Below are 26,621 nucleotides of genomic sequence, written 5' to 3' on the forward strand. Positions count from 1 at the left end.
GGCAGGACAGCCGAGCAGACACTCACCGTTCGCGCCGGCCTCTCCTGGCTCCGACCCCTTCCGCAGCGGCAGGGCTGCCCCACCTGGCACTCTGGGACTTTCCACATACTTGGGCTTCCTGACCGGACCTGCAATGGGAATGAGCTGAGCGTATCTAACCCTTTCCAGATGGACCACAAGCTTCCTATGTCCTGTATCCTCTATGATGTAAAAAAACCAGAGAAATTATTTCTCACACACACAGCTGGTATCACAAAGATCAGCGAGCTGCTGCACTTCCACTCTTGTGAGAAACACAGGCTCTGGGCTTTTCAGAACACAAAGTCTGCTAGAAAACAAACCCAATGTATGTGGTGTCTAAACTGCATACTGCATGTTACCCCAGTAGCTGGTCTCCCTCCTCAGTGCTGATGTGTAACTCAGGACTACACCTCAGGCTCTCAACTGTTCTCCACCTGCTCTGCACTTCCCACACTAACAGAGCAAAACCCCTTCAGGGAGCAGAGGGACTGTGGGCCTGATTCCAACTGTCCCACATTGCCCTTGATAAAGGGGCTTTCCCCTTCTGCAGTTAGGGTCTTCAAAAAGCATCCTTCTCCTTGGCTCAGAATTCAAGGGCACACCAAAGCTCTCTCACACTTTGTTTATTAAAACCTCACCCTATATGTAGGCTGTGGCACATTAAGCATCCTATCTTTCCTTTTGGCAGCAGCCTCGGATGCTACATTATGTCTCTGAAAACTACATTGATTTCTTGCTCATTTTCCTGAGCACTTTAAGACTCATGACTGCTTTTAAGGACAAGTTGCATCTCTCCTCTGTGATCTCAGGCTCCCAGGGTCACAGTGCCACAGAGCTGGGAAGGCCTGGCCACCCCATCACAGGTAACATGCATCATTTGCCCAGAACAATCTGGGTGGACCCATCTGCTCTTTCAGATTTCCACCTAGAAGTGCAATATGGGAACATGGTGACAACCTAATTTCTAAGCTAAGAAATACTGGGCAGGAAGTGTCAGTCCTACACGAACACATATTTGCGTCTCTAGTAGAGATTCTTGAGTGGATTTCACTTTTTACACCAACAGCTCGGCACCAACACCAGAGGGGGCTCTTCCAATGCTACTGTCTTAACAAAAATAAGGGGCATTGGTCCTGGCAAAAGCAGCTAAAAACACATTCTCTTGAAACAAAATCACGTTCCTTAAGGAGACAATAGTCCACACCTGTCATCTGTAAGCATAAGTATAATCAAACATATCCAAGTTGGACAACAAAAGCACTCATTCTAAAAGAACAAAAAAACCCCAAAACGTGTAGCAGTTGTAAAATTAGATCAGCATGGAAATATCTTCAGGATCTATGTTTAACACTTGTGCTTTAAGCTATGGAGGAGGCACTTTACTGAATTTTGATCCTCACAAACTGCTGTGGAAATGACTTACAGTGCCTACAAACCTGATATACAACATTGGAACAAGTAGGAGAATTCGTGGTAAATTTATTTTCATGCACTAATCTAAAACAGGACACATGAATTAATCCTTGGATGAAAAGGACCCATTTAAATGTGAACTGCATCTGCAGAACAGCAGCTCTTTTCCAGAAGTGTAAGATGGCTGAATCAGGTCTGACGGAAGGTTCATCCAGGACAGGGCTTTATCAGCAGCAAACTGCAGAGGAATCTAAGTAAGGGAAAACACACTCCCTGCTGTGCTCTCGTCACTACTGCTAAGTGCCTTATCATTTCCGGAGGCAGAAGTGGTCACTTGCTCTTTAAGAGCTCTAGATGGATTTTTCTTCCAAGAGCTAACCCCAGCCTTTCTTTCACAACCTGCAATATCTGCAGGTGAACACAACACTGCTGGACACAGTAACTACATTGTCTTCATTTCAATGCAATTGCCTTTTCTCCAGGGGGACAAATACCAGTCCAGTCTATTACCATGACTTCTCCTTCAGTGCCATTCCACACTGACCGTCACTCCTGCAGCCTGTTCTAGCTCTGTCCTAAATCTACTGCAGATTTTTAAAGTTGGTATCACCAGAGTTACACCAGTGTCCTCCCAAAGAGGACAAACTACAATTTATACAACTCCATAACTATATATTTTTAAAGTCATCTATTGCTTTGCTAGTAATTCTTAATGCTTTTTTGACTGCAGAAGAGCTGATTCCTCAGAAGATCGTTGTAACTTGTGCACCTCCATCCTTTCCCTCCCATCAGCACTAAGTGGATCTGTAGCTGTACTGATCCTGGGGATTGCCCAATGCAGGCGCAGGACCTTGGAGCTCAGACAGCTTAGTGCACACAGGGGGAACAGCCCCCCACAGCTCCCAAGGGTAGGGCACAGAACTGCAGCCTGAGATGAAACCAGTTCTCTGACCTAGTCTAGCCTCAAGAATCAGGTATGAGGATTAATTTGCTTATTAATTAGAAGTTTTAATTGAAGTTTAATTTCAAAACGTACTAAAGTTCTGTTGTACGTTTATGCAAGACTCTCCCAGCAGTCACCTCTGGCATTCACTGATGGAAATTCACTGATTTCAAAGGAAATCTTTCTCTGTTCAAGCATTATTGTATCATTAACCTAAGGCAGCAAACATTTTTTTCAAGTGCAGGAGCAACATCTTTCACTCATATCTTAAACTCCACAATCGTTTTTTTTGGAACATCCCTTATAAATCAGTATTTTCATTCTTTTCGTTCAGCCTCCTAAATCAGACTATAATCAATTATTACCCCTTTAAGACAACAAATACCAATTTAGCTGCACACCTGTAAGATTGCCAATCCAAACAGTGTTCCATTCTAGCTTTGTAGTAGAAGATAACTCAACTTACTGTGACAGTTTTTCATGTACCGCTCCCCTGCCCAGGATTGTCCTGCTGACAACTTTTTCTTAGTTCTGTTTGTTTCTGCTCTTCTATCCACCTTTTCCTCAACTAACTATTTTGTTTAGGAAGTTTCTGATTCCAAATGAACTGACAGGTTTAGTATGCCAGTGATTTCAAGCTCCCTAGTAATTTCAGATGTAATTTCTCTCCTTGCTTTTTTTATAGCTAGAGTTGAGCACTGAACTGGGGCCAGAAACACTCGTAAATGCTGAGCTCTCCTCACAGAGCAGAGCTCCCACCTCCTATGCAAACAGATAAAGCACAGTGTATGTCTGTCTGTCTGTCCCTGACCCAAGGACTGTGCAGCTCTCCCTGTCCCCACGAGCTGTGCACACACCTGCTCTCACGCTGCTGTCCTGGTGAGCCCACACACCAGGCCAGGGACACTCGCTGGTACCAGTGGGGACAGGCTGTGCTCCCAGCATGGAGGGACTGAGAAGCTCAGGCTTCAGCCTGGAGATGACCCGGGGCCAGCAAGCCAGAGCGAGAGGATCAGGATGGGACACCAGAGCTCTGAGCAGCAGTTTCAAGAGACACCAAACCCAGAGTGCTGTCCTGGACCAGGCACTTCCCAATCAATCTGTGTGTTCCCAACAGATCCCGAGAACTTGCTAAGCGTTAAGGTACCTGAGTGCTTTTCTCATGGGCCACCTGAGAACTGATAATTATGCACAGAACAAATATGCCTATGATTGAACAAAATCCTCTTAATCCAAAGGGACAGAATGAAAACACTGCTCTCCCCACAGCACTTCTGCAGCTAATCGACACCCGCAAAAGCATCCTCCTGAGTCATCTGGAGTGGAAAACTACACAAGTATACAACTCTCACAGAAGAAATCATTCCAAGCATAACATTCTTTTCCCATCACTGAAATTTTAATTAAAGAAGAGAAACTAAAAAAAAAACTGAAGCAACCTAGAATGTAAAACAACCTTCTAAATTAGCAAATGGTCATATGAGTAAAAATGTGTCTGACTGGAAGGGGGGGGAAGTACTTTTCCATTATTTTAAATTGAACAGTTTCTGTTTGGACTTATATACTGCTTGAATGTAAATTTACAAACTGGCCTTACAATTTGTCTATTGCTGTTGTTGTGTTTTTCATATGGTCCTACTGCTAAATGGCAAATTACTGGAATTTACTATGTTGTTCAAAATGTTTGCAATACCTTCTGCTTAACAAGACACAGTCTAAGATTATTTTAAGCCCCATCTATCGATGAGTGTGCAACTTTCTAAAAAGGTAAGAAAATTAAGTCTAAAACATACTTTCATCATTAGATAGATCACTTTTGGTGGATTGCTGGTTTTCCAACAGTTTGATGTGATGGATAACCAGATGGCGAGTGAATGAAGCATTAATAGAAGGAATAAATTTACTCCAGTCCCAAGAAAAATACTAACACATTTTAAAGAAATGACAAAGGACAGCAATACTTGTGGCTCACACAGGAGCAAAGCCAAGCAGAAGTGCCATCAGAACAAAAAAGCAAACCCAAAATTACACCTCTGAAGCTACAGAGCAACACACACTTGGAAAAATGCAGAAAGGGCAATGAAAGGAAGAGCAGTAAGAACAACTTGTAACTAAATTACCTTACATGTAGCATTTTTCTGCTCTAGACATCACCAACTTGAGTCTAAGTCTGTGAAACAGTCTGAATGTCAACACCAGTTACCCAAAACCATAAAATACTAAATAGTGCATTTTTTACTGCAGAATGTTCTTCCATGCAGTATTTAACCATGAAAACCAATTTTTATCCATGCATCATACAAACATAAGATCAGCAAACAGAGATGCAGGAGCAGATAAACATCAGCCAGAGCAGACAAATTTCCTGGAAAATCAGGAATGCACTGAGAACGAAGCCCTCAAACACAAATGTTTTCATGAACATTAGTGCAAGTTAGTATTAATTAACTACAACTTCTAGTTTTTAATTTGTAACTGTGAAACAGTATCAGAAAAATCCATTTTTAATCTACTAATCAAAAATTTTAACTAGAACAACTCAGACTCAAGAAAAAAACTATGAAGAACTCTTCACTAAAATCCGAGTATCTCATAGTGAGCATACTCTTTAATCATTACCATTGAGAATACATACAGTGTATTGTTTCAGTCTAACAGCCACTAAACAGAATTTTATTTCAGGGAAATAAATTATGCAAGGATATCACCTGATATATACCTGACCATCAACATGCCAGGGTTGTATGAACAGAACAAAGGCAGAATCAATAACCATGTGGCAAGGGACAATCTTTTCTTCTGCCCTATTACAGTTTCAAAGACGTCAAAAAAATATTAACGATATTAATCTACACCAAAAACCACATCTCTAAGTAGTTGCTTTGTCTTCATCTGTAAACTGAGAGGACTGAAATTAGAATTTTGTTCTACTATTGTTAGACAACTTCATCACTACAACTCGACTTCAGAACACTACTTCAGCTTCCTGTGCAATCCTTTCTTCTTTCACTCACCATATCCTGAAAGATCTGTAACTTGCTGTCATGCTACTGAAACAGAGAGCTTTGAAACCAGGACATTGGTATAATCCTTGTTACTACCCTTGTCCCAGATACCAGACAGCTAATTTATATTAAATCATCTTCCATTAGCTAGAGTTTGGTGAAAGTCAAAGGAATAGCACAATGTTTCTGTCAACCTCCTACCACCTGGTTAGGTCTTTGTACAAAATAATGACACATAAATGCCAGTGCATTCCCAGCACTGTAGCATCTCAGGAAAGTCTTTTCCCTTGGCTGTGGATCACAGTGGAATGACTTTGCAGTCATCAGGAATATGGTTCTTCGGTCATGACTTATCAACTGTTCAGCATTTTCTGTACTGACAAATCCCAGCTTTTGAACTCAGTTCCCAGACCTTAAAAACTCAACTGTTGAGTGTCTCCACAGGCAATAGGAATATGGACAGTTTCACTTGCCTCTCCCACTCTGACTCAAGTGAACCCAAGTGATGCCAGTGTGCTGGAATGATTTCTATGCACAGAATGCTGATAAAAGGAGCCCGATGGAGCCCCATATTTAGCCTGGGTCACACACCAGTGTGTAGGCACCACTGAGGACACAACTGCTGAAAATGAACAACTTTCTTGTCACTTCCACAGCAATTTATCTATTAATACATTTGTGTATGGAGATACAAGTAAAATAAATGAACTGTAAAAGCCGCAAACAACACTCACTCTTACACAGTCACTAACACATGCACAAACAAAGGTTTCTGCAGCAGTCCTCTACCTGATACACTAACCATAAATAACCAGTTGTAATCATATTCAGACACTTCAGTGTAAGTATTTACAACACCAATTAGAATAAATTTTTGCCACATGAAATAATACATTCTATTTAATAACCAATTACTTTTTTAGCCTGGAAACTGCACTGCTCTTGCTGCAAAAGTTTAATAGGATTTTATTATGTTATTTTATGCAACATTTATCAATAACTGAGTTAACATGTTATGAAGATTTTAGGTGCTCATTGTTTCATCTTACCTGGAGACTTCTTGTTTGCTCTTGCCTGCATCAGATAGGACTGGCGTGGCAGCAGAGGCGAGGACGGCAGTGACATTGAGACTCCTTTGGCCAAGTTCGTTCTGTAAGTGTCCTGGGAGCCTGGCTGGTCACCAGTGGGGAAATCTGCATTGTGGCCAGATGTTGATGTAACCTGCAAGGCATTCTCTGGGCAGCAGTCACCTGCTAAAAATAAAATTTTGTCATCATTAGGTGATGTGCCAAAATAAACAGCCTAGAGTTGCATTGAAATTGAAGTATTTAACACAGGAAAACATTTGACAGTAACAGTTGAGCATGACTCGCCCTACTGTGCTCCCTCCACTGCAGAATCCAGATAACCACTGGGAAAATGTAAATACACAACTAAGCAACGGTTTAATTTAATGTAATGAAGACAAAAAGGGGGAAGAAAAACCTCACTTTCAACAGAGTCAGTACTTTTCAGATTTCGTCCTTAGGGTTAACATCAAGTTTCCTATGAAGATAAAAGTATTTTTCAAGCTAAAAAGGTGTTTTAGCACCACTGAAATAGCCTGAAAGTCAGGACCACCTGAAATATTGTTTACTGAACTAGTTAAAGGAGGGTTGGGCTACCCCTTACATGCAATGAAAAGGTAGATTACTAACAGACACACTCAGAGGTGGGCAGTCTTAAGATTTGTTTTTCCAGTTTCAGTGGGAATAAAGAGGCTAAGGATTTTCTTTCTCTGTTCTTCTGAAAATTAAACTTTAACAACAACCAATTTAAACACAGATTTAACATTGGGGATATTATTCTTTATTTTTCAATACAGAATATGTGAGTTAGCTTCAAAAGGTGTTGAAAACAGAGTAGAATGGTAATGCAGCTAAATATAACTAGAAAATACTGGAATTCTTGTCTTTTTACTAGATACATATCCAGGCTGTAGTTTGGAATTTGTACATATTTCAGGAGGACTGCTGACTCATCCACCTGCAATTCCTTCATTTCTATTTTCCCTTTTATGATGGCACAATCTGTGTAATTCATTGCCTTCTTAGTACATTTTTGCAATTTGAATTAATTTATCCTTCTCTATTGTATATGAAACATTACAACATGGAAGAGAGCTGGATGGAGCTAAATAGTTCTAATCAGTAAGTTTAGAGTATTTGATCATGACAGCAACTGCAAAGATATTATACAGTCAATATACAGAGACACTACTGCATCTTAGCAATTTTTGTTCCAGCAGTACTCTGGTTTTTCTTTTTTCTGATACTGTGGAGAGCAGGATCCCATGACTCAAGATTCTGAGAGCAGTATGACTTAAAAGACAAAAATCTAAAATGTGTACCACAGAAATTCCCCTTTTCAATCACTTAATTTCCTAATTTTACAATGAGCCTTTGCACATTACCACTCATATCCCCATGGTGTTCAGACAGAACAGCTCTTTGGAGCAAAACCCATACCTTGAGAAAACCCAACCATACTGGCTTCAGCCTAAGGGTGTTGTATCCTCAGTGATGGTGAATGTGTTTGAACAGTACTGTGTTCTGCTGAAGCAGGAAAACTCCTGTTATAAATGTAAAACAGTTACGAAACTAGGGAATAGCAGACACCTACTAGACAATATCATTCCAAAAAAGGAGGAACAGAACCCTGCTTCTCCAGGCCCTTTTTAAAAAGCTGTTAACTCAAGGTAACAGACCAACCCCACACTTGGGAGCTCAGAAACCATGCAGACCAGGAATAGCAGAGAACCAGCAGAGCATGTACACCATAGTCCCTGGAATGCTGCCCCAGCCATAGGCACAAACCAGCTCTTCCACTAGAACTCCCCTCGGGGCCCAAGAGCAGCTCCAGTGGAAGGCTGGTGCAGCCCCTGTCCCAGGCTCCCCTTTGCTCAGCACACAGGGGCACAGAGCAGGGCCGGCTCCATGCCCGGGCCAGGCTGCCAGGGGCTCCCAGGGCGGTGGCCCTGCCCAGGGCAGCGCGGCCTCAGCGAGGGCTCCCGGCTCCGCAGCACAGACCAAGCCTGCAGCATCTCGGGTGCACCCACAAACGTGTGGCCCCTGCAGCGCAGCGTCCATATCGGCAAGAGGAACCTCATTTATGGCTGCCTCCAGTTCAATTACATGTGGGATAATGAGGTGTGGCAAGCTTTTTACATGCTTAGATCATCCTTTCCTAGGTCTCTAAATCTATCCTGTAGATTTTATTTACCCTAATCCTGCACTTTCTGTTTTGTGTAAATTGGACTGATCATGAATCTCCACATTTCATCCAAATAACAGAAAATTCCCACAACATACCTGGATCTACACATGACAAGACAGACCCAAAGTTACCGAGCTTGTGGGATCCACCTGATAATAGATTATGCTTCCCACACAGCAATTTAACATTAGGGAAACAATACTAGAAAAATACATGAGAAATACCTGTCAAAATACAATTTGTTACAATGCTGAGATACTAGCAGATGCCACACACTGATAAACACAAAACCCCAAAATTACTTGTTACTAACTTAAAGGTTAGTAATTTAAAATATTTTAGCTACCAGAACAATACTTTAAAATTACATGACATTGCCTGGTGTCTACCAGAGTATAAAGCTGGCTATGTCAGTTCTGGAGTGGAAGATGACCTCTCACAAGTTCATTAGTGTCAAACAAACACATAAGGCAAGGTGCCGTGAAACCTCACTTTCATTTTTTTAAAACCTCCGAGCTGTACATTTTCCACTGCCAAGCAGCCTCTGGACAAAAACCTTTCATAAGCATCAATCAGCGCTGGAGTTCTTACTCAGTAGTTAAAGTAACCACAGAAACAACTTAAAAGCTTTAAAAACCACACACGAAAAGCTTGGAGAACGAAAATCAAATCCCAATTTAGCTGCACCTAAGGATGCAACTGAATGGCATAATCTGATTAACAAACTACTTTTTTTTCCTTTAGATATGAAAAGATACAAGGATGGCTGACTACAGCAATGATTTTGCAGAGCTTAATATTCCAAAAGAGAACTTGAACTTTTAAGATTAAAGTCCTACCAAATAGGGAGGATAACTAAAATGGAAACCTTCACAGTGTCTGTATCAATATTAAACATAATAAAATGCATCTAATTCTTCACTCAATGTAAGTTGCTTAGAAACCAGAAGAATGGCAACTACGTTACCAAAAAACGTGTAAACTGAGTTTGATGTGGATGTGGGAATTCAGATCATTTTAACATAAGGGAATAGGACCACAACTTTTGCAACAACGAGAGCTGAAACAATGAACGTGCAGCCTCCTTGATCCTGGATACTGAGAGCAGCCACAGAACAAACTCTGTTCCATGGATTCCTTCAACAGGCCCTTCCGGGATAGCCTTTTTCGTCTTTCTCTCCATTAACCTTTTGACGGAAGTGAAACAAGACTCTCAACCCACTTAAGAAAAATATCTGATATAAAATTGTGCTACAACAGAAATCTTAAATTCTGCAGTTCTGCTTAAGATGTTTTAAAAAGAAAAAAAAAGTGCTAACACTGCAGGATGCTGTTGCTGACCAAGGCTCCCTGTGAGTCCCCTAGAGTGAAGAGCACCACCAAATCCAACACTTCAATGTGCTCACACGTTACTACTGACAGTCTTAAACTCCATTCTGCTTCATAAGATGTGCTTCACCCTAACAAATATTAAGAAAAGATACGACCTTACAGATAAGTTCAGAAGGAAACTATATGTGGGAAAAAGAAAACAGTAAGAACAAGGAAAGACATCCAAACTGGAAGCCCCTTCCAGAAAAAGGCATCTTCTCTATGTCTACGTAGTAAGAAACTGTTTAAGGATTACCAAACCCAGTAGGTTTAATGCTCTTTCAACAGAACTGACAGGCAAGTGTACACAGAACTCTGTAACAGGGCTCAGTGACTGAGTATAAGGTGCTTCATTTTTATTGTAAAACACTGACCATTGCCCTTTAAAGATTCTGTGTCTTTCAAAATTGAAAGGCTTACGTGTGTGTGTGTGCTTGTACATACACAGCCAGTCCAGCTTCGGGAGAGGGCAATCCAGGAGGGCCTGGGGAGCCCAGTGTCCCAGTCTGTCCAGTTAGGACAAGGCAATCCAGTCACACCACTACCAACACCTACCAGGAGCTGCAGAACCATTCCTGCCAAGTGGAGCCATCCATAGCCAGCCTTCTGGGACAGGACACAGGCTGCTGGCATGGAAAATACATGCATGAGGGAAGAGCAACATTTAATTCTTTTGCTCTTGAGACTCTGGAAAGACCAGAAAAAGAGAGAAACTAGCATGGAATGGGAAGAAAACACATTACAGCCTGAGTAAAAAGAAGCAGTGAAGTGCACTGAGTGAGAAACAACCCAGGTAAAATTAGAATAAATGGTTTAAATGGTGAACCTTTGCCAACTCTGCTCGTACTTGACATTATTTGCTCACTTTCTGGCATTTATTTCTGCACCCTGGATTACTTCAGCAGTCCACAAAATATTAATGTTCTCCTGTATCTCTTAAAAAAACCAATCAATTTTTAAAGAAAACAGTGAAAAATAGAGGCTATTCAGACCACTGAAGTAATTTGCATACGTGTTTCAAGGGCAGGATCTTTTTTTGAGGGGAGGTGTTTATATGCACATGGGATACATCACTGGAATTAGCTTCTGAAAAGACATTCACCACATTAAATATTCAATGCTCAGCAAAAAAGCTTAAGCTCTTAAATAACTGACAAGAGCAGCTGAAAGTCGGCAAAGCAACACAGGATAATCAAAAACAGCTCCATATTTTAAGCATGAAACAATGCTTCTTCTGTTGCAAGGTATTTTTAGAGTAACAACAAAAAGTCAAACTGAAACTTAAAAGTATTCCGTTCCAAGTTCAATTTTCCAGACAGTGGATGTGTACTTTATGCACCACAAATGCCCTTTGCTCTTAAAATTCAAAGCCTAATTTGGACAGAAAAAACCAACAGAATTTGCATGTTTAAAATCTAAACAGCAAACTTATTTTATTTAATGGCCTTTCAATTTTCCAGAATGGTACCTGAAACCTAGATGCTCTCAGCTGGGTTCAGAGTGTATTAGTCAGAAATGCTGAGTGAGATGTTATGCAAGACAGGGGGGTTCAAACACGCATTTAGCTGACCATGGTCAGCTGAGAATCAAACCTTTACTGCTACAGGGAAGTAATTCTTAAAACAGTCAGTTTTAAAATAAGGATTAAATAGTGGGTCTGGGTCTTAAGAAAAGGTTAGGCTTTTCTGCATAACAACTTCACTTTTCTTTGAGAGCAGCAATTTAGTGGCCACTAGCAATAAAAACAACAACCAAATAATAAAAAACCCCAAACCACAAAAATCAAAAAACCAAAACCCAAAAAAACCAAAACTCAAAACCCAGTGACAGTGAATTTCAGCACATTTCTGTTTATCATTCCAAGTGCTGCCCCGGTGCTGCACATCAGGCTTTTAACAGGGGCCTTGGCTGAAATGAAAGAGAGAAAGTAAAACAGGGATGGTGGAACCTCATATGAGGGATCACAGCTCATGCCTTTGAAAGACATTTTACTTATGAAAAAGAATACTAAGTATAATCTCAATTTCTTAATTGTATCTGACGTGAATAAAAGAGAGGAAATTCCAAATTCACAGATTTCGTCCAACTTGATCAGTATACAATATTCCTAAAGGGAACGGCAGACAAACAAAAGTAACTAACGATATGCCAGTCTACAATGGAATATAATGCAGAAGTAAAGCATCCACTCTACAAACATTCAACACTCTGTACACGCGTATTTAAGTCAAAGATACTTACACAAAGACACCTGAATACAAGAAGAAGAAAACTAATGCAAATGTAAACTAGGTCTTAAAGAGTATTGATCTACCAGATCTGAATCAAACAAGACACAAGAAAGATTTATTAATATGGACCCTTTTTGCAGACCAAATTTAAAAAATCCAAATATGCAGGCAATCACTGAAAGTCTGATGCATACAAATCCATAAGCACTTCAGTAATTTTTATTTCAGAAATCAAAACCACCCATCTTGTTTCTCCGGATTCTCTGCCTTTAAAGCACTATGTTGCTACATTCTAAACATTACCTTTTTGTTGGCATAATAATCTGTCCCTTGTTATTTGAGCACTACTATTAATGTCTAATAAGCCTTGAAACTGGAAAACCTAAAAGTCCCAACTACTTACCACATTGAATTTCTACTGACATCAATGAAGTTTTCATGCATACCATGTACTACATTTGATGTTCAACTTCTGATGGGATTTAGCGCAGGAAGGACACTGCAAACTAAGCACAATACTGCCATTATTCGTGTTCCTTCAGGCCTGATATTGGGTCAACAGAATGACAATGCTCATACTACTAGAAAGCCATCTGAAATAACTGAGTATGTTCCACAGAAATTTAAAATACAGGATTTTCTTTTCTTTTTAAATTAAAATACATTACATGTACTTTATACTGAATGAGCTTTTGCTTAGTAAGTAAAAAAAAAAAAAAAGGCAGATTCTCAAAGGCAAGCAAGTTGCTGACTTTGGGACAGTTAAAGAAAACAACTGTAATTATATACTGGAAAGCAGCTGGCAGTACAGAAACCCAACAGGAATTACTAATACAAATTTCTCTCTGAAGTATTTTTAAGCACTTAAGAATGAGTAGCTCTGTAGAATTCCTAAACCATATCATAATTAAGAAGTATTTTTTGTTTATATTCTGAAGCTTCTTATGTATATTCTTTTTCACCTCACTGCAGGCATAGATAGGACTTACAGGTAATCTGGTAGAACTTTAATTTGAACAACGGTCTTCTGGATGTGATTGCTTGAACTGTGTCACTAACACACACAATTTCTGTGCTATACTAAAATAAAAACAGCCAGCTCCTTTCAGCTGAGGCCAAAGGCACAAAATCTCTTTGTGGTTACAGAGGCCAAGTTAAAAACCTCAAGGAAATAAACTAGACAACAAGTAAACCTCAACAATGAAAACACAGGAGAGAGCACAGAAAGACACAGTTCTACAGTAGGTAGAAAGAAACACACAGCAGAAAAAGACAAAGAGCTGAGATTACCTTAAATCTAGAAAATAAAGTCCATTAACAAAGCAAAGCAAAAGGCAAAGAGCAAGGAAAGAGAACACGCACCCTCAGCAGAGGTCACAAGATGAGACATCTCTGTCACAATCCCACTGGAGAGACACCTCCCAGGGAATCTCTAGAGGACTTGGAAACTTTGCAAGAGTTTAAAGAGAAAATATTTATTTGACGACAATAAACTGACAAAGAGGAGAAAGTACCACTTTTTACTTTGTTTCTGGGACTGACTAAAAAACTTGAGAAACAAGGGGAAACTGTGTGAGTAACTGCTGTACATTTCCAGCTCAATGTATGTGAGACACATAAACCTACCTATTACTTTCTGGGACACAAAAATTAATCTTCCTGTTTACCCTCTTCCTGCTTGGTTTCAAACATTCCCAAAATAGTTTTCTGTTTCTTTAAGGTTATAGGTGCAGACTGTGGGTTTTTCCCCCTCAGGTTCTGTCCTTTACGAAGTACGTACATCACTAATGCAAGGAAGGACAAAGCAAAGAAAAATCAACTCACAGACAGTTATCTCTGTTGTATGGAAATAACTATGTCTGAAGGGCTGTAAAGACAGGTTGCTTCATGCTGCAGAAAACCAGAAAAAATCTGTATGCAGAAAAAGTTGTATGTCTGGGTTGTTTGAAATTTTGCTTGTTTGGCACATCTGTTTACCTAAGTAGGATACCACCTTGTCTTCAAATCCACATTTAGAAATACATTCCGTAAGTTTTGCTTTCTAAAGCTATTCTACACATAACTTGCTGCCAACACAGCTCTTTTCACCTGTGTTCACGTATGTTTGCACAAACTGATAATTACATATGTGCATGTTTAAACACACTAATTTGGCTTCATTTAGATTTTACCTAATTCTACAATAGCCACTACCTAGCTATCAACGTCTCCCAGCCACATCTAAATAAACCCCTTTTCAACAAAATGACTGTAGAAGAATTTCTACTGAAGCACCTGCAGGGTCTGAGCCCAACTATGTACCCCTAATTACTGCTTTTGGTGCTTCCTGAGGCATCATTTTCCCAAAAGTGACGTTCCCACATGACAGCCTTCCACCTGATCAAGGCAGAAGTTATTTCTACAAAGATGTTCTACAACCCTTCAGCAGAGCACTTCAGTCTCTCTCTCAAAGCATCAATACAAATTCTTGCAACCCTCTTTTTCAAGATAACCCTGAATTTAAAAATCTATTAAAAACTGCAATCAACATTCCCAGCAGCTATTTCAAAAATGTTATGCACAGCTTCAGCTCTTAAGCTCTTAAGTCAGGGCAAATGAGAAATTCTAACATTAAAATCCACACGAGCTACTGTTAAGAAAAGTCCTAATTTCTTTTTGTCCTTTAACCCTTTTACATTTTTAAATATTACAGCTGCGCCTGCCTTCAATCTAGAAAAAAGCACCACCATTCCTACTTGCACTAGTTCCACAAGCCTATCCAGCTGTAAAACCCATAAAATAGAGCTAACACACAAACAGGAAGTTCTATTCAGTCAAACAGGAATCATCCCGCTCAGATCTGAATTATGCACACTTCCAGGCGTTCCTTTCATGTAACCCATGGGACAACTGGGGTTACTTCAGTTTAAGAGTAAGCTGCTGCAGTTTAGCCTAAACCCCTTCCAATTTGACTCCAAACTGTCACGTGTGGTCAAGGCACAGCTGCAACCCATCACCCTGGTGTCCCTCCTATGCTGGCTGGGCTGCCCACTATGACCCACATGGATTTTACTACCTTCTAGCTCCTCAGCATCACTCCTAAACCATGACTATACTGAAAAAAGACCATGGCAGTCTTTCCAGTTGTGTTCAGGGTGGCCCTACTGAGATGCGCTGTCCCCTTCCTTCCACGTTCGGAAGCTCTGAAAAACCTGAAAACTTTTTCAGAACTTCATAAGCAAAAAATCAAGTCCATGTGCCCACAGAGCTGAGAGAAGCATCTAAATGTACTATCACGTTCCTCTCTCCAACAGCACTTTGAAGAATGGCCATACCTGCATCTGTCCTATCTCTCTAGTCAGCTCCCATTGCTGGGGTGCATTTCAACTCTCTTTAGAGAGCAGGAAATTTTAAGCTGTTGTTCCTATTCCATATCCAAAGGGCCCTGAAGTGGGACAACTCTACAATCAAAAAACCCCTTCAATTTCTCACTGTTTTCAGTTTAAAGACCAGGGAGACAAGTGAGCAAAAATAAGCTCTACAAAGACCAATGTTCTTTGCCTTGCTTCACATCTTTTCTAAAAGCGGACAAATGTGTTACAGCTGAAAGAACTGGAATGTCCTCTGGAACAACAGAGAAAGCTAATAAACTGGACATAACTTCACAGGAAGTCCTGGATGTAACACAGAACAGAACAAAATGCACTCATCTCTTTCCAAACTTTTCACATCATCTTCAAATGCAAAATAAGCCAAAATTTCTGAAACCCTAAGTAAAAATTATTTACTTTCTTTTAAAAAGCTGCTCCTGAACTCCTCCTTGCTCTAGCTCTCACCAGTCAGGCATTATTCACCACCAATTTTTCTCAATACTTGGTTTCCATAACATCTAATTAATACACGAAACTCCAGAGTTCTGCTTAAAAAACAACAACAAAAAACCCCAAGCAAACAAACGCACCAAACCAAAAATTAAACCAAAAAACTTCCCACTCTCTAACTCTTCCCTCACTGCTCAGAAATACAGCAACAATATATTTGCAAAAACAGAGAGAAAAATCCTCTTTTGCACACATTAATCCAGACAGATGTCATGAGATCCTAAAATAAAAAAACATGCTTTCTGACCTACAGGAAAAAGGCTTTTCCAAGCTTCAGATTTTAATCAAAGCCTGGTCAGAGCTCCATTCCTTCTGAGCTTAAACCAACTCCCATCTAGTATTTTAAGAAAAAATGTACCAGTGAAAGCCTCACCACAGGAATCTTTAGCCCACTCTGTTTAAACAACCCCAGCTGGTAACTTCAAGTCAGCAGCACACACAAAATTAACAGGATGCCTTTCGTCTTGCTCTGTGATCATTTCTGTGCATCTCTGATCGCGTGTCAATGTTTTTTCTAGTCAGCATAGCTCCCATCATTCAGTCACTTCGAAAGGAACTGTGGCAGAGTGCAAACTTCACAATACCACAAAAATTTCCCGAAGAACAACACATTACCTGCCAGATGAACTCAGAACCAGTTTTTGCAAAAGAACAGTGAAAATACCCTCCCCTTGTAGGGCTCAGTGTAACTGTATAGTTCTAGAAGCTGAAATGCCAGACACATATATAACTTGCTTTCCAAAAAAATAAGACTGTGTTGTTTTACAAGTTCCAATAAATAAGGATGTGGCAGCTTTATTATTATGCTCTGTTCTTTATACATTTAAGAAATATTTGGATTTACTTATATTTTACTCTGGGAGTAAGAATTTCACGTTGCCAAAGAGCATAAATTTACTCTTAGGGATAATTCAGGATCAAACTCATCAGAAAATCAGGAATGTTAGTCTACATTAATAGTTTGAAGTTAAAAATAAAACTCTGAAAAACAAGTAACTTTCACTCAGGTCCATGAGCTTTGCATCCACTGCAGGAAAGACTTCAGCATGCCTGGCACAGAGCAGGCAGGTTCACACCACTCACCAACGCCTGGAACATCTACAACTACTGCTCCTCCTCAACAAGCATTGCTGGGCCTGCTCTGCCCTTGAAAATAGCAATGGGAGCTCTTAGTTACCCTTCTTCCTGGAAAGTAATGCAGGTAAGTAGTGGCCTACTAAATTTATGGTTAATAGTAATATAAGTTTTATTTTAAGTAAGATTTGTTGATAATGATTAACTTGACCTTCAAAAAAATCTCTGTAGTTAAAGCAAAAACTAGAACATAGTAGAAACCTGATAACCAGCTTAATAACTTCTCACTAATTCAATTATTTTTTTTCAAAAGACATACATAATAAAAATTCTATTGCCCATAATACATAACCAGTTTTGAGGTTTTTCATATTGTAATGAATAAGCAGTTTAAACTGCATTTCTGTAGTTGAGGGTTCGGAAGGCCTGGCCCCGGGCCGTGTAGGAGCTGGCAGCATAGTACACACAGACTGCTCTCAGTATTTCTAGGGCAACAACCAGGAACAACTGCTCTCACCCGTCCTGCCCGGCGGTGATGGAGGAATAAGTGCACTGGATCCGCCTTGCAGGCAGGCTGAGACCTGCAGCGCCTGCTCCGCAGGCAGCAGCTGGGGGAGGTGGGCAGAGAGCAGCCCCGGGGATGGGCATCACTGCACCACAGAACGGACAGTCCTGGGTTTGCTGTGCACAACTCATCTGGGGTATAAAACATTGCATTAATATTCATACCTGGGTCTTTCTTGGTCCCTTTTCCACCCTCTCGGCTCTTTTTTAGAACGGCCTTTAACATTTTAAATGTTGCTCCTAGAGTAATGGAGAGAAACAAAAATAAATGCAATGTCCATGCCCACAAGTCGAAACAAAATACAGACAGGATCAATACAAATAAAACAGTGAGGTAATTAGCAGAAACTTTCTGGCAGCCACATTTATTTCTTACAATATCACTTGGTTAAGCAAAGTACTGATGTGCAAGGAATGTTTTAATACTTGAACTAAGCAACTAAGAGTTTGCTGTCTTCTGGTACAGAAGAATAAGGCAGCATTCTCCACATTCCACATCCAATTACAGTTACAGGGCTAAACCTGAGTAAGTTGCTGTAAGACACTCCAGAAAAAATAAGCTAAAATCAAGCTCTAACTCCTGACAGGAGTTCAGCAGCCTGACTGGGAGCAATGGGAGCAGCCTGGTGTCAGTTGGGAATGCCAGCTGCAAGACTGTAAAACGGATAGCAGCAGGACATGGTACCACCCCTGTTCTGTCCCTGCACACAGCACATAGAGTGACAGAGGAACAAACTCCTGCGTCCCTGCAACGTTTTCTGCCTGCCACATGGCACACTTAACAATCAACCTCAAGTGAGCACCAGCTGCAGATTTCAGAGCAGTGTTAAGTATAAGAAAAATGTATTTGGGCTGATAAACCTGAAAGACAGTTAAGTTGTTTCACGTAAGTAACTTCAGTTACAGAGCAAGGAAAACAGAATGAAAGGTATTATGAAGAGCACTTCTTTTTCAAAAAGCTTTCTGGGAGCATCTATGAATTGTAATTTCATTTGCTTTCTCTACTGAAAAATTCGAAAGGTATCTAACATTGGAAATTTTGCAGTACAGAATATGCAACAAGAAGGGGGGGAAAAAGCAATTTGACTATGCTGTCTTACGTAACAGACTGCTATAAACCCCACATGAAATCAACAGGAAAAGCAAAAGTCTTCCATCCAAAAACTACGGATTCCTCAGAAAGTTGTCTTCATTTGATGAAATAAAGCAGAGAAAGAGAAATCAGTACAACAGAATTCTTCAGCTCCTATGAATAACGAGAAGCACATACAACTAACACTAATCAGAAGACTGGAAGGTTTCCAGAGCCTGGATCATACTCCACATGCAGCTCTCTGACAGCTTCACGCAGGTAACAGCCAGGCACAGCAAGGGCTGGCTCCCACCCAGCCAGGGAACATGGCCAGAAGCTGCGCTGAGGAGTGGCACTCCCTGGTGCCACACACGGGCACAAGGCAGCGCACGCTGGGGCTCCTGCCGGCACACACAGGAGAGACACCACTACTGCTGTCCCTGCTCGCTGCCAGAGCAAACAGGTTCTGCAACACTTTCAGGTGGTTCCCAAAGGATATAAATTACTCAGCCCTCTCCAATTTCAGCATCAAGAAAATTGAAAAAGCTCACAAACACACCCCCAAAATTGGATCATCTAACCGAAAAAAGAAATGCACTGAAAGGAAGCAAATTATGATTATTAAAGCACAAATAAATTTATCAAAATAAGCATCACTATACTACACTAGAATGTTGAATGCCAGCTGGGGAAGGTGAAGCTTTTTTTTTTAAAAAAAACCCCCATATACTCTATGTGTTTACAATATCAGCGACTGGGTACCAGCCATGTCCGACAGGCAAAGGCTACGTGCTAGTTCTCAACACGTCCAGCAATGTCCAAAAGGCTGGACTGAAATAACATGGTTAATGACAGCCCCCTGAACACTGCTCAAGGCTTTTTTAAATAAGGAAATGTCTCCTAAAATTCAAACACAAGATCATGAGAAGAAACAACTAAATGCAACACGAGGAAACACTCTCCCCTCTTTCACCGGCTAGGCTCCCCTCCTCTCTTGTCTGCACGAGCTAGATACAGACATAATCCACAGCAGCAAAGAATTTTCTGAGATCAAGAAACAGCCCTGACAATCAGACACATTTAGTGAAGAAAACAGTGCTCAATCATATAATTCAAGGCTGAAACATAATGCATATGTAGAAAAATGGGAAGTCTAATTACAGCTGCAGAAACATTCTTAATGTGATATTCCCTAACTTCTGCCTAGCTTCAGAACATTGTTTCCCCTAAAAACACTTAGTATTGTATATTGTTGGTATTCTGCATGATAAATTTTACTTACAGGCCTTTTAAAAATCTCTTAAGTCATGCAGAACAATATTGACTTCATTAAAATTCTGTTTGTATCACCACATGAACATGGAAGAAATAGTCTATCTGAACTCTTGTTAATGTTCACAGAGTGGGTCCCATCAAGCTCTGCCCTGAGATCTGACCACCAGATGCATTTTTAAATTATTTTTTTTCTCCACAAGTGATACAGCTTAATGGTGCAACCAGAACAAAAAATACAAGAGGGTAATTAGGAAATAATTTAGTTTTGCAGAGCAGATCTTCACAGGGAGCCTTACTGCAAGTGATGACAATGACATTGTTGCAAGGAGAACTGGCTCTTAAGACAAATATGGTAATAATAAAAGAACATTTACAGGACCTCAAACAGGTGCAGTGCTAAAAGAAACCCGCTGCAGCAGCTCAGAGAGAGAAGAAATGTGAGCTTTAAAAAAGCCAGTGTTAAAAATGGGTGCAGATAGGAATCCAATGGACAAAGAGGCCACAGGCACCAACAAACACAGGAGGTTCCCTCTGAACATCAGGAACATTTCCTCACTGTGAGGGTGACCACCATGGGCATGGGGTGCCCAGACAGGCTCCGGAGCCTCCCTCCTTGGAAGTACTCAAGAGCCACCTGGACAGTCCTGGCCAACTGGCTGTAGAAAACCCTTCCTGAGCAGGGCTGGACAAAGCAACTTCCCATGGACCCTTCCAACCTCAACCGCTCTGTGATTCAGGAAGAGGCTGAGCAGGACTGCCCTCGTATGGGTCCCTGGGGTACACCACAAGTTCCTGACTTTCCACTGGCCTTTGTGCCACTGACCACATGTCTTGCACCTGGTTTCATGTGGCACCACGTAGGTACACTGTTCCCTTGCAGTCTGTCCATCTGGGAGGTCAATGCACAGCAGGTAGGGATGCACAGCTTTCAAGAGATAACCCCCACCCACACCCAGAGAAGTGTCTTGAAATGTATCTAACATCCTGAGAGAAGGCGATGGAACAGCAGGAAACTAAACTGTGGCTCTCTTTGGTTGGTTCAGATACATTCCCTTTCCCCAGTACAACCCATCTTGGACTAAACCCCAAGCAGGGGCTGTCAACAACCAGCTCAGGGCACCTTCTGCTCTGAAGCAAACATCCTGGCACACACCAGAATAAAGACATTCCAAAAGCCTACTGTACTGCAGTAGAAAGCGCATTCTAACTCACTGCATCTTACTTTATGTAGCATATGCCTCCTAGTACAAGACCTAAAAATCCTAATTATCAGATTCCAAAAGGAAAGAAAACCAACTCCAAGCATCTCTTCTAAAGATGTACAAACACCCTCCCCAGATAACCTCCTAAGCTAAGACATCAAACAAAATAGAAGTCTCAATGTATTTGTTATGCACTGCTTTTTAAATAAATAATTTTTCTTTTTCCATACAAAAACCATCTGCCATGTTAGAAAGCCTGCATTATGCAATGGTAGGATCTGAAGCTGTTAATGAATTTCAGAATCTAAGAAAGGTACTTTACATACATAGCTAGAATAGAGTGGCAGGGGGAAGAAAAAAAAAAAAAGGAAGACCTGAAAAGCCACATATTATATTTAACTTCTTTATTTCGTGAATACGACAAGTATGAATTTTATATTAACCAGAACAGACAGGCTTGATATAGAACTGAAACTTTACAGTATATGTCATTCCTATTCTTAGAATATAGATAAGGGTTAATGAGAGATCAAATAAAAGGAATCAAGGACAATTCCATCCTAGATTTTCTCTTCTTGGAATTGAGGCCAATTTCCTTACTGTGCAAACAGTTCTTCAAGGATCTAATCCAACAAAGAACAGAACCGGCATGCAAGATGGTTTCTTACTCAGACCACATTCAGTGTAGATATAAAAAGTGCCTACTACCTGGAAATAAAGTCCACTTCCTTCCTTTTCCCCTATAAAATGAAATGCAAAAATGAAAGAGAAGCACTTCCAAAGCAACTCACCTTTGCTATGTGAGTTCTGGAGTTAAGTGGACAGATCTAACCCTAGGGGCTGCAACAGCAAAGCGATAGCAGTGCTCTCTGTTTGCAAGCTGAAAGGTACAAAAAATAAACTGTCTTCTGAAGTAATGCTAAAACCACCACCTTGGATCCAGTATAACATCATTCACATTCCAGAGTGTGCAGGTGAACACTGAAGAAACAAACCAAATACTACAGCTTAGAAATACTACAGACAGTGTTATTTAAAAAATAAAAAAACAAACCCAAAAGATATACCAAAGTTATTTACACCTACTGTGACACTTATTGACAAAAGCACTTCAGGTAATGTATTTCTTCATACACATTGTTCACACCTCAGGAACACCGATTAAAGTGAACAGCAAGAGTGTGCATTTATAGCTCCTCACCCCTTGAACCAGGCACAGGATATTAGATCTTGTTTTGTTTTAATGATATCTATATTAATAGGATATTTTCCAGTAATGCTGGCACATTGTCCTTCTAAGCAGATTGTACTTTCTCTCTCCTCACAGCCAAGCTTAAGTAGAATCACTCCCTGACTCAGACTTCAGAAACCTTTTCAGCTACTGCAATTGCTTCACTTTGGCAAATAACTCCCGTTTACATTTTCTTAATTCCAACTTTTAAATACTGCCATGAAACCACTGTTTGTTGTTTGGTTTGGTTTTACTTGTTTGTTGCATTTTTTAAAGATTTAAAAACTATCATTTCCATTTCAAAATGGATATTAGATGCAGACTTGTTATCCCAGAGTGCTAATAATAATGTCCCAACAGAACTCTTCTGCTTGTTGAAGACCCTGTCAGCTGCTGACAACACCAAAAGCATTTTCAACTGGATGCTGTTCTCCCATCAGTTCAACTGTTTTGTCTTCAGATGCAAAAGACATTCCATACAACTGCTTCCTGCTCAGAGCATGAAGGGAAAGGGCAGAAAGTCCCTTGATCAAGAATTTATAATGATCAGCTTCTTTATTAGTGACTCCAAAACATTGTCAGTTTTATAAAACACAAATCTTAGGTCATGGAAAGAGTTGGGAGCACAGGCATACACAACAGTTAAGTTCTCAACCTTTACAAGTTAAGTACTTCATTACCTGAGGAATCCCCTCTGAAAAGCAGAGGTGGAAAAATCTCTCCACATTTTCCACTCAGCCTGCAAGCCTCTCCTTAAAACCCAGCAACTTCCTTGCAAGGGCATGTTTTCCACGTAAAGCTACTATTGAAGACACCAACATCAGGAACAAGATGATTCACAACTCTTGTTCCACCTCCCTTACCTTTCAGAGAGGGTTATTTTCAAAGATCTACCCACAGGAGTTTATCACTACTGCAAAGGTCAAATAAACTAATCCCACATGGTACATAAGCACCTGAGCTAATGCCCATGAACTCCTGACATTTATATACTACCCACAGTTGTGTTCAAGCTTCCATATTTAGATCCTGAAAACCACTTTAGCATTTATTCACAAAGAAATAAAGGGTAGAACATCTTAGTCTACTGTCTGCACAGAAGTACTTAAGGATTTGCCACCTTTCAGTGTGGGATTTATTAAACACATACTTCAAATAATCTGTATTTTTTAAAGTGTATTTTGCATTTTTGAATCCAAAGATTCAAACATTTGAATCTCAAAATCCTAAGCTTCAAAAGAAAACTTCATTTAGTCAGAACTGCTTTCACTCTCTTCAAACGCATTCAGAGTGTCATTCTATGTGTCACACAGAAATGTTTCAACATTTCCCCTTTCTGGCAAATTCAAACTCCTTTAGCTGAACTGTAGATTTCAAACAAGAGGAATATACAGCAAAAAACAATACTTAAAGGAGCAAGGTATTACTGATGTAACAAATCAAGACAGTAAGTAAAAAATCCTTTCAAATCACTACACTTTGGGCCATCAGTATGCAGCATTTTGTAGTAAACAGAGGGCATATCCCCAGATACGAGACTACCAATTCATAAATGAACAGACATTTGAAGAGAACAGTGTTTTTACTTTTTTTTTTAAGATACAACTTCCAGTGAGATATATTTGTGTTATTCTGATTCAAATCCATGAAAGAAAATGGTAAAGCATACACTGGAGAGGTCTGTCCCTGACCCTTTGTCCCTACAACCAAGTGGCATATATATTTCCAAGAGGCTATATTTAGCCAGACCCACTAAAGTTATACAGTTATCATTGAAATATTTTTATACAATACCCTGAGCAACTATGGTCTTTACCCTTTGTAGGTGTTTCTCATGCAGAAAGATCAACACAGATACAAAACTGACAAGCTATATTGCATCTGTGTCATTTGCTCCTCAATCATCTAATTATTATTAAAATTACCTATGAGATACTGCACATTTTCTCCCTCTTATCTGACCCCGTGAAAGCTATGCAGCAGTTTAACAGGAAACTGCAAAAGAACAGCAAGGTTCCCAGTTTGCTGTTAACTTCTGAAGTAGAATTATGCCCTGATGCACTATTAAAATACAATAAGAGGCGAAAGATGAGGAAGTGTGAGAATAACCTCATTATCATGTCAGCTGTTAGAATGTGCTTTTGCAGTAGTTTTTTTCCCACCAGTCTGGATCTAGATTTCATTTCCCAGATGCCACAGATGTAACTATTCTGCCCTGCAATCACCCAGTTTTCTGCTACTTTACACTTTTACCAAATTGCTGATTATTATAGCCAGTGTTCCTGAGGACTGCCAACACAGGGGAAAAACTGTTCTCTTAACTTGACTGCTGTCCAAAAATCTTGGGCAGGTGCCAGACACTGCAAAAATGACTCTTTATCACTATTTCGGAGATTACTGTCCCCCAGCTACTTGTTACTACCCTGAAGCACTGAGGATACTGATCCTCACAGAAGCAGACAGAGAAGACTCAGAAGCCAGAACTATTCACTTCAAGGGTCCTAAGCACCTGTTTGAACCAACCGAAAGGATTCGGCAATCATGCAGATGGAGAATCACAAGTGGAATCAGCTGTCTGTCTACACTGGGGAAGAAGAGCAGCAGCTGTCAACACAACCTGAAAATCATAACCGTTCATGACTTTTTCTTGTATGGAAAATACCTGACCACAGCGGAGGTGTTTTAGCCTTCTTATTCCCATTCTCCTGAGACCCTCCAGAGAAAATGCCAAGACCACAGCCATCTACCCTTTTCTACAGAGTTTTCCCTTTCTTCAGTTATGACTTAGAAAACAAAATGAAAACAAACTAAACCAAACAAAACCCCAGACCAGGTCAGTATTATGTCCAGAATACGGAAGAGGTGACTTTTTTCATCATCACAGCTACTTTCCAGGTCTTCAATTAATCTTGTTGCAGTGGGGATCCTGCAACACGCATATATCAAACCAGGAGTCCCGTGGAAAGGAAATATATACGGACAGACAGATTCTTGATAGCTGTTTCAGAGATGTTTATTTCTCCAGCCGCATGGCCGGAGCTCTGCTCAGGAACTGTCCCAGTCACGGGACCAAGGGTCCTTCTGCCCGCGCAGGGAACACAAACCAACCCATGGGAACGAGGCTGACCAGGGGCAGGGAAACCCCGTGTCTGTGCCCTCAGGGCCCCTCTCCCAGGGCTACACGGCAGGGGAGGGACCCCAACACCTCACCCGTTTTATTTTAATAAAAGGAGAATGAAAACAACTGGATAAACATAACAAGAACAGTTTCAAAACAAAACAAGCCACCCTCCTGAGTCTTTAAATGTCCAATCAGATTCTGTGGAACATCTTAGGGCTGACAGAAGGGAGACAGGACTCTCTGAGCATGCTTTGTGGGGAAACTGAGGCAGGAGAGGGTTTAACTTCTTCCCTCCCCCTTTTCATCCCCCACTCGGCATTGGAAAGGGATTTTTGGGGAAACAATTGGCAAAAGCATGGTTTTGTGAGGGAAACCATGGATGAAAAAACGGATTGGGAATACACTGGGGGTAATAGGACATAGGGTAAAAGGGAAAGGTGGGATTAGGAAAGGGAAACTGTAGGGGGGGCTTACAATGGAGATATTGTCTAATATGACTACGATTTTTTGCATATATACTGCCTTTTACAGGAACACCATCAGGCCCAGTGACCTGCGATGCTTGTAACCCTTTTCTACCTCGTATAATTTTGAATTCCACGACTTCTCCATCTGCCAAGCTTGGGATGCATTTTTCAGGGTTATTCTTTTTAATAGCAGTTCTATGCACGAATATGTCTTGCTGGTTGTCACACCTTGTTATAAAACCATAATTTTGCTTAACATTATACCATTTTACTATCCCTAAGATCTTAGTTACTATGATCTTTTCCTTTTTCCGAGTGGCTGCTGTTTTCTGTCTCGCTGCGTCTTTGCTCTCTCCTGTGGTCGCTCCCGTGTTGGAATTGTCGGGGCTGCTGGTGCCTGCGCGCTCTTCCCGGGGTCGCGTTCGGGGCTGTGCGGGCCGGGCCGGGCCGCGCCGCTCAGTTCTCCGTGCGTCGCCTCCTCTGGTCGCAGCTTCGCTGCCGCCGGCCGGCGGCGCC

General features: G+C 40.7%; 1 protein-coding gene across 1 annotated transcript in view; it reads right to left on the reverse strand.

The window, feature by feature from the left end:
- TANC1 (tetratricopeptide repeat, ankyrin repeat and coiled-coil containing 1) overlaps positions 1-18,018 on the reverse strand; it is a 46,453-nt gene extending 28,435 nt beyond the window's left edge. Inside the window, 4 exon segments of the mRNA XM_017736025.1 lie at positions 27-128; positions 6,432-6,635; positions 17,903-17,982; positions 17,984-18,018. Coding sequence (XP_017591514.1) covers positions 27-128; positions 6,432-6,635; positions 17,903-17,982; positions 17,984-18,018 — 421 coding nt within the window.
- Between the last annotated feature and the right edge of the window lie 8,603 nt (positions 18,019-26,621).

Source organism: Corvus brachyrhynchos, unplaced genomic scaffold (genome assembly GCF_000691975.1).
Source record: "Corvus brachyrhynchos isolate BGI_N302 unplaced genomic scaffold, ASM69197v1 scaffold45, whole genome shotgun sequence".
Taxonomy (NCBI): Eukaryota; Metazoa; Chordata; class Aves; order Passeriformes; family Corvidae; genus Corvus; species Corvus brachyrhynchos.